At 39.1% G+C, this 17,743-nt stretch overlaps 2 protein-coding genes across 5 annotated transcripts in view; both read left to right on the top strand.

Annotated features, from left to right (window-relative positions):
- Positions 1-1,570: 1,570 nt before the first annotated feature.
- Positions 1,571-8,629, top strand: prtfdc1b (phosphoribosyl transferase domain containing 1b). Its single transcript, XM_038718007.1, has 9 exons — positions 1,571-1,733; positions 1,967-2,073; positions 2,790-2,973; positions 3,351-3,416; positions 5,473-5,490; positions 7,181-7,263; positions 7,483-7,529; positions 7,673-7,749; positions 7,916-8,629. Exons 1-9 carry the CDS (start codon positions 1,686-1,688, stop codon positions 7,961-7,963), a joined length of 678 nt encoding a protein of 225 aa, XP_038573935.1. The 5' UTR covers positions 1,571-1,685; the 3' UTR covers positions 7,964-8,629.
- Positions 8,630-10,435: 1,806 nt separating this feature from the next.
- Positions 10,436-17,743, top strand: part of arhgap21b (Rho GTPase activating protein 21b) — a 36,587-nt gene continuing 29,279 nt past the window's right edge. For 2 of the 4 annotated variants that reach the window (XM_038718001.1, XM_038717998.1), the window contains exons 1-2: positions 10,436-10,659; positions 11,502-11,709. In XM_038718001.1, coding sequence (XP_038573929.1) covers positions 11,638-11,709 — 72 coding nt within the window. In that variant the 5' untranslated portion in view covers positions 10,436-10,659; positions 11,502-11,637. The other 2 variants (XM_038718000.1, XM_038717999.1) reach the window with 2 other exon arrangements.

Here is a 17,743-nt window from a genome sequence, read left to right as displayed (position 1 = left end):
TAATACACATAGTAAAATAACCCTGAAAGGGGCCATTCTGCATAATGGCCATTTTACTGTTAATACCATTTTGCTGATAATAGGGCCTACCATTGTGGTGCTTTTTCTTTCTTTTTAAGAATGCAAGACTATTTCTTGTGATTAGGTATTCTTCTTTTAGCCAGTGGTAGAAAGTAACTAAGTACATTTACTTCTACTTACTTCTGCTACTTTCTACTTCTACTCTATTAGAAACTGTACTACTACAGATACTGTACTTCTACAGTTATTTGATAACTTCAGATACTACTTACTTTGCAGACCTGTTGAACACTGACACCCCCGGTACCTGGGGCAGCACACCATCGTCAAAACCGCTGACTTACTTTTGCATTTTCATGTTTTAAATTAAAAAATCAGCTGATTTGTTGCTAAAAATATCTCCTGGCGCCATCCTGATTATTGGCAATACCTGGGAGTTGTGCTTGCCATCTCTCGTCTTTTTCTGTAGAGCAGGAGAAGTGCCGCTATGGAACACGCGTTTTTTTTCGCTGTCTGGTGGAGCAGACCTTTCATTTGATACATCCATGAAAGTGTCGGACTTCAGTTAGAGCGAGTCCTATACTGCGCTGTGATTGGCCAGCTGTGTATTCGGGTCGTGGCTTAGCGAAGGGTTAATTGCGTTCCAGGTGCATTAAAAGATATTCAGTTGCATTATGATAAAGTTATATCTGATGATGGTTTTGATTCAAAATATAGCTTTTTTATCAGGCAAGGATGAAAATATCATATTTGTTTCTTTATTGCATCTCCATTTAGTCTGTAATGGTAAAATAAATATATTAATTTACAATGGAAATTACCTTTCAAAGAGACCAGAATTATGCATCTAGGCCAACTGGTTGAGAAGTTATTCCCCATTCATTTTGGGTATGTTATTTTAGGCGTTTTTCTTGGAAATAGCGGCAAATAGCTGGCAGCCCCCAAAAGGGTTATATTAATAATATAAAATATAATCAACAAATAAATTATTATGTAGCCCAATGTTAAAGAGTGACATAAAATGTTAAATTTAAACATAAAGTACATAAAGTAGCAGCCCCCTTTAACATTAAAGTGATGTGCACAGTAAGACATCAATAATTATAATACAGTAATACAACAAGTTCTGAATACTTCTTCCAACACAATTACATGAAATGTATTCAAAGTTTTTCTGGTATATGATATAAATCCTCTTCAGAAACTACAACTCAAAACAAACAGCCATACAACAAAAAAAAACAACAACCCGCAATACAATTAAAATGACAATCATTTCACACATTACAACTCAGCTTTATAAGTATACAAAACAACCAGAATGTAGGCTATCCATATATTTTAAGAGTTCATCTGGAAACTCCTTCTATGATTTCATATCAAGTGTGAAGAAGAGTTTTCACTCTTAATGGGAATCATTTTGAGGAGTCTACCTGGTCCCCACCTCCCCTGTTATTCTTCCTACTAGCCAGAATAAACTGGTTGCAGAAAGTAAGTGCAGCGTCGCCCCTGGCGGCGGCAGAGCTGTATAACACAACACAGAGGGACGCAAACTGTTGGCGTCGTGGCCAACAGTGAGCATTGCTTCACATCACATTTATGTTTCAGCTCCTCCTCTCTACTTTCCTCGGACAACAGCCCTTCTTGTGTCGGCGGAAAACAACATGACAGACGTTGCCGTCCAATCCGACGGAAGAAGCGGCGGGATTGTGGTAATTAAATGAAAAAAAACAGACAGGGAATGCAGGACGTCTGCATGGCGTCTACAGCGTAGGAAAAAGTTTCCTCATTCACGGATACACAGGCTCGACTGCTGCGCACCCTATAGATGATCTTCCTTTCGAGCCACACGTGTGATCTGCTGCAACTTAGTAATAAAGTTCGTGTTGGGTGTTGTTTGATGCGTACTGTAACATAATGTTTGCTTGTATCTCTACCCTACCAGATTAACGATGACTGGCCAGGCTACAGTTTAGACCTCTTCAGCTATCCAGCACACTACTCCGGAGATTTAGACTGTGTCATGATTCCGCATGGCGTGATTATGGACAGGTACAACACCAAACTAACTCAAATCCTGGTGCCTAACAAAAACCGATTGAGCGGCACAGATGTTTCCGATGAGATTCCTCCGAGGATGCTTGAAGGCTATAGCCTACGTGTCTTTTGACAGATCTGAGAGATGTGGGGAAGATTTAGGGATATCACTGTGGTGTGGTATGAAACTTAGGGATTTTGGCTCATCTTCTATAACAGGATCACTGTAAAGCTCTGTAACTTATAACAGACTTATAACATAAAGTATTCTGAGAGCCCTAAGCCACACAATCCCCTTAATGTCATTTTGATTAAATTTATAGAAATTTTAATGTGCATCTGAATCTTGAGCTGCATCAAAATGCGCAGTGCAAGACTAACATGGGGTAAATGTGTCGGATAATATTTCAGTCAGGGGCAGTATAAGGCTTTGTGATAAAATTGAAATTAATATAAAATATGAATACTATATATTATATAATCACTATCATACACTATCATGAAGTTAAAATTTTTGAGATAGCACTCAAACTTACAAGGAAACAAACAACAAACAGGAGTGCAAACATGGCAGATGTAAACAGCACTTTCCTTTCCTGGACAGATTGTTTAACTCCTGGAAGGTGTGTTAGCCGATAAACGTGCGTCACCCACAGCCGTGAGCTCAAGTCCTGCAAGACAAGACCTCAACGTTTCTTTGGAGAAATTTTCACTTTTCGCATTGTCTACAGAACCGAACGTCTGGCCCGAAACATCATGGACGACCTGGGGGACCATGACATCGCTGTGCTGTGTGTGCTGAAAGGAGGCTACCAGTTCTGTGCCGACCTGGTGGACAGGATCAAGGCTCTTAGCCGCAACTCCAACCGCACAATCCCCATGAGGGTCCACTTCATCCGTCTCAAGAGCTACCTGGTGAGTCTCTGCCCACTGCTGCACAGACAGCACTCGGGCGCTGACAGTTTGACCTAAGTGGCATGTTTGACAATGGAGAAGGCACTCTTCATGCTTACGATTATCAGTCATGTTGAGAAGATGTGTGAGGTGTGATTTATACAACGTTATGGCAGTGGTATCTTTGTGTAACTTGAATGTTCTGTTTATGTGTTGACACCATGAAGCCCAGGAAAAGGAGAAAAATACCACCACAGACTTTGAAATAAATATATTGATATTATGTGATGGGCAGCTACTGCGACTTGAAAATAGCAGTAGGCTGTATTGCGATTTTTATAAGATTTCAATTAATTGTTCAGCACTACAGCACATCTAAAATTTCTGTATTTCCTTAGAATGACCAGTCGACAGAGGATCTTCACATACTAGGAGAAGAGGATTTGTCTTTTTTGGCTGGAAAGGTAATATTTTTTTTACTCCACTGAAAACAGCTTGACTTTTAATAAAGCAGTCCAGTGAAACATTATTACAGACTCTATTACAATAAATCAAGTGGCATGGAGAGGGTGGGTATTGATAGATGGTAGCCTCAAGAGGGCAGCCTTCCCTCTAATCTGCCATCTCCCTCTCCCTCCTGAGGAAATGGTTCAGTGCTTCCATCAAAGATGGCAGTCTCTGACAAAGCCAGCGGTGATCAGATACCAGCTGTTGTAATGTAATTGTTTAAAGGCCACTTTATCGCGGTGGAAGCAAAACGTAAAATCTGTGTAAATGGGAGGATATTCTTGCTATCATAGTAGATCAGGAGGATAAGAGCGGTCTAGTTATTACAGGCTCACTCTTCATCTGCTCCAAATTGATACAACTACTGGGATAGTCTGTATATGTGTGTGTGTGTGTGTGTGTGTGTAGGTGTCTGTGTGTGTCTGTACTCAACATCATTTAAAATGAGGGACAGCCTTCCATGATTTTTCAAGTATAAATTAAGGCAACAATGTGCTCACCATTACTGGGGTGGATACAATTTACTATAGGGGAAATTTCCAACCTTATTCCCAGTCTGGTGGTGGTCACGAGATTAATTGAAGGGGTTGAGAGAGGATTTTCTGGTATTTGAATAAGAAAAACACACAAAATGATCTTTACTTTTGATACTTCTCTCTAATATTTGTTTTTTACTTGTGAAATACTATAGAGTTTTACCTCTTCAAGCCTCTAAAAGTATTCAAATGAAACAATCTGAGAATAGAAAATCACTCTTCCATTGATCTTCTTACAACTGATAGACATGCTCCCAGTGACAAGGAATAGTAAGTAGACTTAGCTAGTCACAAGCAAAAAGGGTTAAGAACGACTGGTATAGACAATTATACTTGTACAGCCATGTACAGTTCATAAGTTACAACTCTGTTTTGAAAGTAGAGTGGTCCTGAAGTGCAAGACATGTGACTGTGCTTGTGTGGGTGTGTTTATGCACAGGGATGAATTACTCAACCACCACTACAGGAGTTCATAAGTCAGTGAGAGTATTTCTAGGTAATATAAATCAGCTGATCCGAACACTCACAGTGACACAAACCCCTCAGCTGAGCTCACGCATACACCCCCCCCCCCCTACACACACACACACACACACACACACACACACACACACACACACACACACACACACACACACACACACACACTAATATGCCCTATAGCCAGGCGTGGCATTAATGCTTGAAACATGAATAGGATATGAGGTAGTAAGCTTGAGTCATTGCCTGCTGCTTTACTCACAGTATTTTAAGTGTGCTTGTGAAATCCTTGAGCCCCCTGTGATGTAAAACTAAATTTAGGCGCCTGTTTGTGATCTTTTACTGGAAGAAGTGAACTAATTGTGTGACAAGGAACGCATTGCATAGTTCATGTTACGCCTTTGCTTCCCTACAGTGGACCTGACAGACAGTAGCTTCCCCTTTCAGCATGGACTTTAAATACATAGCTCAGCTCCCTTTATATTTCTCAAGGGCTTAATGCACTCTGAATACATCTGTATGAATAATGAGGCCTAAACAAAGTCATGACCGCATGCGTGGCTGAATCCTTTGTTTGAAAAGTAGAGTAAACTGCAAACAATTACATGGCAGTTAAAAAGTTGTTGTTTTTTTTTATCTTGACCTAGCTAAGTTGAACTGAAGCGTAGATTGTGACTCTTAATATAAATAGTGCCCAGTTGTCTCCAGATGATTGGACAAACATTTGCAGAATCTCAGCTATTTCAGTGTGACATTTAAAGAAGGGCTGCAGGGACATAGGTTTCAAATCTGGTAGAGGCTGACATTTTTCTGTTGTGTTCATTTCCTTGCGTAATCACTGATATCATAAAATGTAATAAAAACCTTACTCATGTGGCGCTTGCTTTAATAAATGTCGGCCCATGTTTCAACACTTCTGCTGCTTGTTATCTGCTCCTAACCAGGAATAACTGTTTGCTTCCCTCCCTCTCTTCTCTCCCCAACATGTTCCCATAAGAACGTACTGATTGTGGAGGTGAGTCAACCATGTTTTTTGCTTCTCTCTTTTTCCACTTCACCAAATAGGCCTATTGTATTTCTTGCCATGGTTAGTTATCCAGGTCAAGGAGCCATTTCAAGTTTTATACTCTTCTACAGGACTTGCGTTTAACTTTTTTTTTTAATTGACTGACCTATATTTTGGAAATAAGAGAGCTGTTTTTTCCAACATGATTATAAACTTTCTCTTGTTAGTCCTGCATTGGAAATAGGTGCACAAGGGAGGAAATGGCAATATGGTGATTCAGTGATGGTTACTTTACTGTATGTAGAGAACGCATGGTTAAACAATTTGAAACAACAGTCAGTAGTCAGTTATGTGAATATACACTTGTTCATGGCTACTAGTCTTGAATTTTCTTTTAATCTTTAGCCAGTGTGACAAGTGCCGTTTTACATATTGCAGTTTTACCAAGCATGAAACAAATTTAAAGCTGCTGCGATCATAATTTACCAAATAGCAATGGATGAAATGGCCATAATGTGAAAGAGGTTGCTCATAATGATATACCCAAAGAGAAGTATTACCAGTTTCCCACGGCTCTTCGGAGCATTTTCTTTCAGCTATTGGATCAGTATCACCGCTCTCAACACTCTCACTTGTGGTGTTTTCGCTGCTGCAGAAGGCTGCACTGTAGTGTATACAGCAACAAACGGCAGACGGACAAAGTCTGCGGCTAGCTGGTTGGAACATTAAGCAGCCAAAGAGTTTACAGCTTGTTGCACTGCCGCCAAGTGGCAAAAAAATCCCAGCTGACATCGGGTGAAAGGCGGGGTACACCCTGGACAGGTCACCAATCCATCGCAGGAAAAATCTAATAATGCAGTTTAAGCACTTCAGACAATTTACTTATACTTTTTAGAATTTTCTAAAATCAGCTTTTTCATTTTTGATGGTAACATTAAACTTCATGTGGATGGGCAAGAACTACACAGTTTAGTTGGGATGATACACCTTTTAAGTTTTTTTAAGCCTCTTTTTTTATTTCAGAGGGATCTAGTGTGGCGTGAACCTATACTGAAATGGTTTATCACAATGACTAACTGGCTCTTGAAGGGTGACCACATGTGAGTCATGGCACTTTTGTTTGTGTAAAGTTTTCAACACACAAACAACTTAAAGTGCTTTACAAATAGCACAGTAGAACATCATTTGAAAACAAAATGAAAAGCAAAATTTGTAGTGTTAGTGTTTTATACTTCTAAATGAGTACGATTTAAGTTAAGAAACAGCATTGTTCATGAGCAACAAGATACTTTAGTGCTCTCTTCACCTGCTCTTACCCTCTGCTCATATCGTGTCACAAGGGAAAAATGTTTAGTTGTGAGTGTGTAAGGACAATCCATTCTCTATGAAGGGCATGTTGACCTACATCTGCATGACAAAGCAAACTTCTGTGGCTTTGTTCCACCACTGCTTTTACCTCTTTCTAATATAACAGGTCAAAAGAATATTTGTGTAAAACATCACATATTCGTTTTTAAATTCACTTTGTCCCGTCAAATAATTCTTTAGAAAATCCTCATAAACGTTTATGTAATACAAGTACAGTGTGATCAGCTTCTTCACTTTTACTCCAGTGTGAGATGAAGTGTTTTTTGCCTGCATTTCTGTATTGGCAGTCTCTTGCTTTCTAAGTCTACTTCTTCTACCTTTCCCTTTTCAGGCCATTGTAGGCACCGGAAAGACAATGAAGACTCTCCTGAAGCATGTTGAAGCCTTCAGGCCCAAAATGATCAAAGTAGCAGGGTAAGTAATGGCTACAAAGACCTCAGAACAAAACCAGCCCAGTTGTCCTGCTTTGTGAATCACCCACTTTCCGCCTCCCAGTCTAGACAGCGCGAGAGACAGAATAAGTCATGTAGATTTCAGCTATTACTGTTTTAAAATTAATACTTCCCCCTTGACGGCCTATGCTACAGGTGGAAAGGAATTGTATAACAAAGTGTCTGCTTTTATTTTCTCCAGATTGCTGGTGAAGAGAGTGCCACATAACTCAGCATGTCTTCCTGACTGTACGTACCTGACCAGGCCTTTTATGTGTTTATGAGTCAGTGGTTCAATCACTTTAAAAACAATTGTCGCAGCTTGTCAGTCAATGAGTCAGTGGGCTGTGGAAATACTTGCAATTAAAATTCCACTTTGCCTTTGATTTCAGATTTTGGCTTTGAGATACCCAATCGGTTCGTGGTTGGATATGCTTTAGACTACAATGAGTATTTTAGAGACCTAAATGTAAGTCAGTGCCTTTTTTATTTTAGACAACAGTGACTCTGTTTAGAGGAAGAGCTCAGAATGAGTATGTAGTAACACTGACCCTCACACTGTACGTGCATCAGATAAAGACATTTTTGAATGGGATGTCATAACTGCCTTTTTGACTGTTTTCTTTCTTTTTAAGCATATCTGTGTGATCAGCGAAAGTGGGAAGATGAAATACAAGATTTAAAAGAAGGACACTGTCACAGTCAAGAGAAGAAAGCGACTGTCACACGGATGCCATCTCATAGCAAACCTAAACTTTTTCCCTGAGATGCCATTCACTTACAGCTGCTATCGTGACATTTGATCTCAAGCATCCCGGTTTGGTCATAACATTCCTTCTATGAAACTGTATCTGTTTTAACAATAGACAATGGTAAATTTTAACAAAGCTAGCTTTACTACGTTTTAAAGTTTCCACACCTTATTCTTCGGGTATACAGAACTGATTCACATGTTTAATGCTAGGGCACTGCTACTGTTTGACTCTAACACAAATGCGCCTCAGTTGGATGCAATGTAAAGAACTTGATCATCATGCACTGTGTGAATGTTATAGATGTTTTTAAGTCACTGTGAAGAAGCAACAACGGAAAGGGAGCTGTTTTTTTTTTTAGGAAGCTAATAATAGTTTTATTTTTTTTCACCTGTTCATTGCGTTTTTGGTGTTTCATTAGGTAGTTCTACTGCTGTCATCTTTAATGCCAAGGGGCAAACAAAGTTGTTTTGTGAACACCAAGTGCGCTAACTACCTCTTTTCGTTTTTTTAGTATTTGAAATGTAGCGGGATACTTTTGTTATTTCTGTATTTCCTTTTATGATTTAACACATCAATAAAGTATTTTTAACATTTCTCTGCTCTGTGTTATCTACCACTGTGTTATTGTCACATTCTCTGTGGACTTTCAGATGTTGATACAGTTTGTTTTGTTGAAAGTGGTGTCTTGTTTGAGCTTACACTATAGAAACCCCTATACAGTACAAAGGAGGGCTGTGAGTCATCGAAATGTGTTGAATGGCAAGTTTTAATAATTTATTTTTATACAATCCTTGCGTGTTTTAAGCGCCCTGAGCTACTGTGCTGATGGTAAAGATAAGAAAGCTGCCTCCTCTAGGAACTCCTCAATTTCCAGAACTCCTAAACCAGTGTGATTGTATCTTTCTGGTTTTAAGACAGTCAAATACGGCATCCTGAAACATCAGGTTACCATTGTTTGGTAAAAACAGATAAACTTAAAATGAACTAGTGAAAGGAACAAAGGGGAATCCGTTGTGTTGAGCTCATGTGCTCTTTGTATACACCTGACATACGACTCCCAGTCTTAAAGTAGAGAACAGTAAGTGCCACACAGACAAAACCGTTTTTTGTTGATACTGAGGTCTGCGGATTACAGTGAATTAACTCTGACCTTTTAACAGAATTTAGCTCCAAGAATGAACGACTTGATGAAGCACTCCAACAGAATTACATTATTTCTTTTTGCTGGTAGTGGAATAGGTATTCAGATCCTCTAACACACTGTAAGAATACTCCATTATAAGTAAAAGTCCTGCTTTTAAAATCTTACTTGAGTAAAAGTACAGAAGTATTACTTAATGTACTTAAATTATACAGAAATGTTCCCCTGTGAATATCATTTAAAATAATATTTGATTATTATTACTGATGTCTTAATGTGTAAATACCCTTTACTGTTTTAATGGTGTTCGGTATTTCCCATTTTTAAACAATACGTCAAATTTTTATAAGCTGACCATATGTTTTGTATGTGATATCTGAACCTGCAAACAGTAACCATAGCTGTCAAGTAACTGTAGTGGAGGAAAAATAACGATATTTTCCTCTGAAATGTTGTTAAGTATAAAGTAACTCAAATCGAAACACTCAAGTACAGAACATGTATTTTGAAATATTACAGTGCTTGGTTAAATATACTTGCTTATTTTCAACACTTTTTTGGGAAGTAGTTCAGAGAAATGTTCTGTCTGTAACATTTACAAGTATTTTTCCACAATAGCGCTCCTGGAAGTAGAACTGGCTGGACAGGACAGCTTTGTGAAAGTCTCCTCCCTTAACTGACCTCTGAAACAAAAGCTGCCAATGCCAGGAACAGGTGGTCCCTTATGTTGGAGAGGAATAAAAGGGACATTTGTGAAGTCCCTGAGAATCTGAAAATCTATTGTAGTCTACAGCTACAATCTTTATAAGATTGTGTGTAGTAAATCAAGTCAATGGAAATATTTAATTTGAATAATCTGCCTTGCAATGTCAGCACTATGGGAGCAAAGATTATATGCAGTGTGGCATGTGAACTCACATTCCATATCCACTGCAATTCCTTAATGCCAGCCCTGCTCGACCTGACTTTCATCCAGGACATGTGACTTCTCGTTCAGCCTTGTTGTTTATATGAACGAAAGCTGGTACAATTGTGAAATAGCTTGAAAGTGGCTTCTCACACATTGCGTCTGTGCTACTTCTACTTTGTCCCCGTGCTCTCCTCGACTCCTCGTTGAAACGGTTAGAAATCACCACCTTCAACAGCGCATCGGCGACTCTTTGTAAACTCGCACCTGATTGGTCCGGCCACATGCAACGCCGCTTGTGATTGGTTGAGAGTGTCCTGTTGACCGAAGGTGGACTCCCAGAGTGTCAGGAACGCTGAAAGCAAAAAATTCCTGTTTCTAAACGGCACCATGCGCCTCCCCTGAGTGGGGTTTGGAATAATCACCGGGAAGCCGTTTGTACTCAAACTATATTCAATTATGACAACGCCTAGCCATCTTGAAGCTCACATGCTATGATTTTACTTTGTTTATTTACATTTATGGACAACCGCCGTCGTTGCTGCCCGCTTGTATTGACGCTTCGCAACTACACAGGTAACTTTGTTTAAACTCCAGCCGTTAGCATGAATGCTAACCGCAGCGCTAGTAGCTTGTTGCCGCAGTTTGGCTGTTGCTTTTGCCCGCTTTACAGGTAGTGTTCGCTTAGTATATAACGTGGGAATCGTCCTTTAAAACTTTTTTTATGCTGGTAACGTTATTTTCTTAAAATTAACGAAGTAAGAGCTACTTTTGTTGGTCGCTTGAAAACAACAGCTCGACACTCTCTGTACGTGCCTCAGTTGACCATCGATCTCAAACAAGAGGCATTCAAATTCACCGTCTTTAAAGGTTAGGTAGGTTTTATTGTCGATATACAAACATTATTATTAACTTAAGTGACTTGTGCTTTATAATCCCAGTTCTATGTGATTTTTGTCATTTAATTTCAAATGGGAAGGATCTTTATTTTTCCCGTCTTTAGTCCACTTGTTGCTGGCCATTCATTATGCAGTGTTGACTATCCACGTTGTTGTGCTTCAAGCTGTTGACAACAGGCCCAAATTGTTGTTGAGTGAATAATGCAGAGATAGACTATGTTGTTTGTCACCCCACTGGATTGAGCATGCCCACAAATTGTAAGGTGATATAACAAAGATAGCAGCTTTATCTGATTCACATTTCATCATAAGGGCTCAGTCCAAGTCAGACTGTTTTCCAGCACGTCAGTTTAAAGCTATCATGTACCTTAAACAACTGAGTTATGTTTCATGTTGGTTAAAAATACCTTTGTACATTGTGAGATGTCACACATTAGTAGTTAATGTAAAATACATGCCTGTAATTCAACCAAACAAAATGCAGTTATAACATGTCTCTGTGCTCCCTCTCTATAACAGATGGACTAAGAAATCAAGCAAGAATGGAGGTGTAAATTGGACATTGGATTGGAGTGGAACATATTTTCTTTCATCCTGCTGGAGCTACATTTTCGATGTGGGCGTTCACGGACAACAGGATTTTAAGTGAAGTTGAATGATGGCATCACGTTGGGTTCATTCTTGTGAGGATGATGAGCGACAACAAGCAAGATCTTCATTCTGTGAGGTAAACGCAACACAACTCAAACCCCAGACTTTGTAAACAGACTTTTTTTTGGTGTGGGGGGCAACTGATTCTCTAGTTTCTGTGTCCTCCCTCTCTCAGTATGGTGTTGGCGGGGGAGTAATGTGTTTGACACTTTGGCCCAGCTGTTTGTGCTTGTAACAAGTGCTGTTGGATTGTTTTGCTCTTTATCTCACACTAGTGCTTCATTATTTTGTTTTTTTTGTGAGGTATAGCCGTCAGATTGATGTCACAGGTTTTCCCATGCTTCTCTTTTTTTCTTGTAAGCTGCTGGGGTTGATCATTGTAGATGACAGGTTTCAGTTACACAACAGCTTTTAATTAAATCTGAAATTTTAATCAAACTCATCACTGGATTAAGTGGGAGGAGACAATGGCATTGAAGCAGTTTATTCAAGACCCGTCCTTCAGATTTTTAAGCTGTGTAATACCAGACAGGACACCATCTGCTCCTCTGAATGAAGACCTTTATGGTAAACCAGCAACCACGTACTCTTTGAAAAAGTAGGACACCTATTTATACAATCTATAGTTTTCTTTCATTCCCAACATTTCCTTTAAGCTAATATTTAGCTATTCACTTAAGCCTCTCTGCTTATATTTGAATAGTCTGTAAATGAAGGATGTCAAGCTCCTCATGTTGTTACTTCTAACAGACTCGAACAGATCATTGGACAGAGCACAGGAGAGTGGTACTCAACAAAAAATGAAATAAATTAGCAAGTGACAGACTTTGTCTTGTGAATTTTGTTTTCACTTTATTTATATTCATGCGTGTTTCTCCAGAGCCCTGAAAAATACAGTTTTGATGTATAAACACAGTTAGAGGGATTTTTTTTAAGTTAGTGTATTCTGCGTGAGGAAAAACCTCAGTTCAGTGCAGTTAGAGAAAATCCTTCTTTTAGTAGTCCTTCTAATAAGCCTACCACACAAACCAATTCATGTGCTAATTTTGAGCCGGAATGTGGAAACCCCCTGGTGTCTCTGGTCCTGGGATTTTCTGGAAATTATGACACTGTTGATTTAATGACTTAAGAATTTTCCTAAAGTGGATGTTTTTGTTTAAAATCACTTTTTAAAACATGCAAAAAAAAAACAACCCAACTTGTGATGAACTCAGTTGACAGAGCTTGGTTTAAAAAATGTTCAATGATAAATGGGTGTGCCTGTGTTTTTTATTTAGAGAAAGAAAGCATGGCCTTGTTACTGTTGTAAACAAGCAGCAGGAAGAGGATGGGTTACTGCCTCAAATGAAGTAAAGCATAGAGAGAGGCCGCCAACAAAAAAAGCATTCAAATGAATGGAACTGAGATCTTAAAATTAAAATCATGGTGGATTTAAACTATTTATATAATTTTAATAACAAAAGAAGTTCAGTATGCCTTATCACAGAAAATAACATTTTGTGATATTTAGAAAAATATGTCTGATATATTTTTCAGAAAAACGAAAAATATGAGCAGCTGTCTGTTAGCTTGTCCCTGTTGTCTCTCAATGGGAGCTACTGTCATGCTTCTAAGTAGAGCTGCAATGATGATCGATTAGTTGTTAACTAATAATTTAATTGCCAATTATTTTGATGATCGGTTTAATTTTTTTCAAGAAAAACCTTTTCACAACCATTTTGACAATTGGTGTGGTAGATAGTGCTTATATATTGTGCTGGCGAAAACTTGATAGAGAAATAATTATTACTTTGTCTTTTGCTGGAGGTTTGATTTTTATAATTTGCTCTACAATGGAGCGTTTTTGTCTGCTTTATCAGCTGAATAGTGCATAGTATTCAGACATTTCACCTGGATCCAAATAGAAGACAGACTTGGCTTAAAATCTCTTAATTCCTCTGGTCAGAGTATACAGAGATCGTAGATTGGATGCTGATCAACCTGCTGTGTGTCTGTGGCAGGATTTTCTGTATTAGGGTATTTATTAGACTATATTATATGAATGATTTGTGGCTCCTGTATGCTGAATAGACTTATAATACCTACACTTCAGCTTGTTACGCTCCAATAGGACGACAGAAATTAGAGTGGAATGAAATGAATTATTGTTTTAGATGATGAAGCATGATCCATATTTAGCATTAGGGGGGGGGCTATTGACAAACAGACCCCCCTGTCCCCACAATCTTGGTCTCATTAAAGCTCAGTGTTTATCTCATTTAGGCTGGTTGCCTTTTACAGATCCCTCTGTGCAGGGATCACGTGGCCAACTGATGGCAATCAGAAGGGAAAATTGACCTTCAGTTGGACAGAAGAAGTCTGTTACTTCCTGTTGCCTTACGGTTGTGTCTGCGATGGCTCAGGGTAAAACGAGAGAGATTGGCTGTGTGATTGAGTTTTTCCTCATTGCACAGTTTCTGTGCAGTAAAAACATGCATGTCTTCTTATAATCAGTGTGACAGAAGCAAAAGTGAAAGAAAAAGTGTTCAATGTACAGCTTTGCAAAGCTTTGTTTTGTGACACCATTCTCACCAGGAAACCAAACGCATTAGTAATTTCATCCCACAGATGAGAGTGGGATGTTCAAGCAGTCCAGTCTCATGGCTAAATACTGCTGCAGACAGTTGATGTGTCATTACAGCACTAATCACCTTTGACTGTGGGCCTGGTTATGTTCTTTTTTTGCAAATTTTTTTATTCTGCATTTAGATTTATGCAAGGATGATGCACAGCCTTAATTCATTTAGTGTTAACTATTTTCAGCAGATGCAATGTGGCATCCATATGTTTTACTCTGTTGAGTTTTCCTATTCCAGGAAGTCTGGAAATGCATATGTCTTCATGTGTGTTTCATACAGAGGAGAACAACATCTGTTTATGTGCTGGACCACAGTTTTAAGTTCAGTATTTGCCCATGACGGACTCTGGCTGGATGGGCAGTTTCAAATTGTGAATGTAACATATCAGCTTTAGTAAGAAGTTGGTTACTGCCGAACTCCCCAATTGGTAAAATACATGTCCTTTTTTTTAGACGGTGATGCTAGAAGAATTGTCCTAAGCATTTTAGAAAGACATCATGCAGGATCAGTGGCCATGGGACTATTCTGTGTCCCATCTGTATGTTATAACTAGAAGTGTGGCATGCACAAACCTTACCTTGTGTTTGCATAGACAGAGTAATGGTGCTCCTAACCTTGCCTTGCACTACATGGCTGGAACGCCCAGTGCTCGCCGGTGGCCCTCTGTATCATTATCTCAGGCTTTTCACATTTAAGTGCTTGGTTTGGGTGGGATGTGGTGTAGAATTTAGCAGCCCACAGAGAACTAGGTTTCTTCACATTTTAAGGCTGTGTACTTGTATGATGTTTTCAGAGTTGATGTCATGTGGTGCTTGTAATGTGTCATTTGATGATGTCAGCAGAGGTTTTTCTTTCTTTTTTAAACATACAACTCATGCAGTGTGGTTTCATAATATTTGTTAAAAATGAACAAAGTGGAAATTCCAGTTTCATTTTCAGCATCTATCTAGCCTCTGGATATCAACATTTGTGGTGTGTAAACAGCTGTGCATGCAATGTTTCCCCTAAAATTTCTGATGTCCATGGGAGGTATTGGTTTGCCTGTCCTCTAATCTCTGGTTTGCTACAAACAGTCTCTCAGAAAAATGACCATATGTACTCTGGATTTAGCATGCCACTTAATATGCCGGTACAAACACTGTACCATATGTGAAACAAGGATAGATTTTGAAGAGCATTACATGGTTGGTTTAAGGCCATGCATACAAATTAGTGTGTAAAAGATTACACACTTAGTAGAACTCTGTGAATTGCTTCAATGTAAATGGATGGGAATTCGCCTGGTTTTGAAGCCGGAGCTCATTCGACATTGCTGCACTGTGAAACACATTTTACAGACACAAAATTATCCATAGCTTTTCATAGCACCGGGCGATATGGACCAAAAAGTCATATCCCGGTACTGTTAGGCAGAACTCCGGTATAAAATAGATATTTTCTGCTAAGTTGGCTGGGGGAGGGGTCGGTTTTAGGGGAATGTTTTTAATATTTGTAGGAACTTAGCTTGTTTGTTATTTTACAGTTATAGTTATACTTTCTCCACCTTATTTAAGTATCACTCACTTATTGAATCTGCCTCCGTCAGTTCTATTTACACTCACAGACCTAACATACCTCTGCTGCAAACACGTCAGTGTGCCTCTCCCTGGTAACTTTCTCCATCAGTAGCAGGCTACGTTGTATAAAGTCGCAGAAAAAGAATAGAATTTGTCTTCCTCCCGCTATTCTGTTCACAGCAGCAGCTGCGCCGCATATTAACCTTTCAAAACAAAACCAACGTAGTAGCTAACGAATTACATCTGCACTTTTGTGTTCACTGTCGCTTTACCTGGTCCGTGCTTGTAAAATATCCACCGTGTCACAACTTGTAACGTAATGACTCGGTGTTTCTCTGAAAAATGCTACAATGTGTCGGTATACCTCTTTAATACAGATATACAGCGCAGCCCTAGCCCTTCATGGCAGTCACCTCAGTACATTTGTACTGTAGCAATGCATGTAGAAGACACCAGCACTAGATAGTGGTCTGCTGGTGTGATCTTTCATTATTTAGGGGTGGTGTTTACAAGATAAGGTTCAACAGATCCCAGGAAAAAAGCACAAACAATATTGGTCTTTCCAACTCCCTATCTTGTCTGTGGCTCTCCGCCCACTTCATTCATACTGAAGTCGGAAATCCTTAAACGGGTAATGAATATATACTTACACTTTTTTAAAAAGTTGAGTAATGTCACATCTTCACAGTAGTTATTTTTAATTTATTTTTTTCAGCAAATGTCACTAAAATAGGAGTAAATAGTACATTTGGTGGGGACTATTTTCAGCTGAGAATCAATACACACTTGTGAATATTTAGCAGGATGTGTACTGACTGAATGAACAGTGCCCATGTGTATAATGATGGAGAAACATGTCAACCATAGCAATGGCTTTTTAATAGTTTTTGTATAACAATAGAGGTCTTTGACATAGAGGAATAAGCCGTAGTATATCAGGCTTTTGCTACACAGCAGTATTTGAAGGATCAATTCAATACTGGATTTGTGGTTCCCTGGTATTTGTTTACAGAAAGAAAAATGTATGGGATATCACCAGACTAACTGGGATCTGGTGGTTAAAATTAGTATTCCCAATCTCAGACACCGGCCTGTTCACTGCTTGAATTCAAGAGCTATCCAGCAGAAGAACAAATGCTTACTGCAAACTCTCTCCCACCTGCCTCACCCAGCACAAATATCAGTCTAACATTCAGGTGATTCATAAATAGGTGAGAGGCATTCGTTTGTGGGTAGGAGATGATAGGTGTGTATTTTGATGTGGGTGTTCCTTTCATGTGCTTTTCTTCATGTCCTTTTTTTGACAAGTAATCTCATAATTTGCTCCTTTTATGCTGATTCCCTTTTGACCTCTTGTCACAATTATTTGAAAGCATTATTAATCTGGTCTACCAGGTTTACGGTCTTGCTTTGTTCATGCACACTTAATAAAAGCTTCTTTAAAAAAAAAAGACTAAGACAAAAAGGAAACCATGAGGGAAATGTGGGTCTGGTATGTATTGACTTGGAATGTCACAACAGTATTAACTTGGCAATGATAACGCTGCGTGGCATGTGTCTGCCAGGAGGCCCGCATCCCCCTTCTGTCATGCACATCTAAGGATCAGAGAGTTGGAAATTTCACCGTGCACTCACTGCTAAATCAGATCCAGTAGCTTGGGATTGGCTTTGCATGAGGGCAGCAAAGCAGGCATTTCAAATATCCAGTACATCTATTGTCATACCCTCACAAGTACTTATCCGGGAAAGGATTTGAATGTTTCCTAGTGGCGTAAAGTCACCCAGAGCTCGTATAGACACAGACAACATGGACATGCTCGTAACCAAAGCTTGGTTATACACAGTAAAACCTGTTTTTCTAGTTTCATTAAAATACATTTTTGTCAGTTGCACTTGTAGCTCTGTTTTCCCTGCCAGCTCAATTTCTACAGTATGC

Source organism: Micropterus salmoides, unplaced genomic scaffold (genome assembly GCF_014851395.1).
Source record: "Micropterus salmoides isolate LMB-PRFRI ecotype aquatic unplaced genomic scaffold, ASM1485139v1 Ms_hic_scaffold_14, whole genome shotgun sequence".
In the NCBI taxonomy this organism is placed as follows: Eukaryota; Metazoa; Chordata; class Actinopteri; order Centrarchiformes; family Centrarchidae; genus Micropterus; species Micropterus salmoides.
This window is presented reverse-complemented; position numbering and strand designations above follow the sequence as displayed.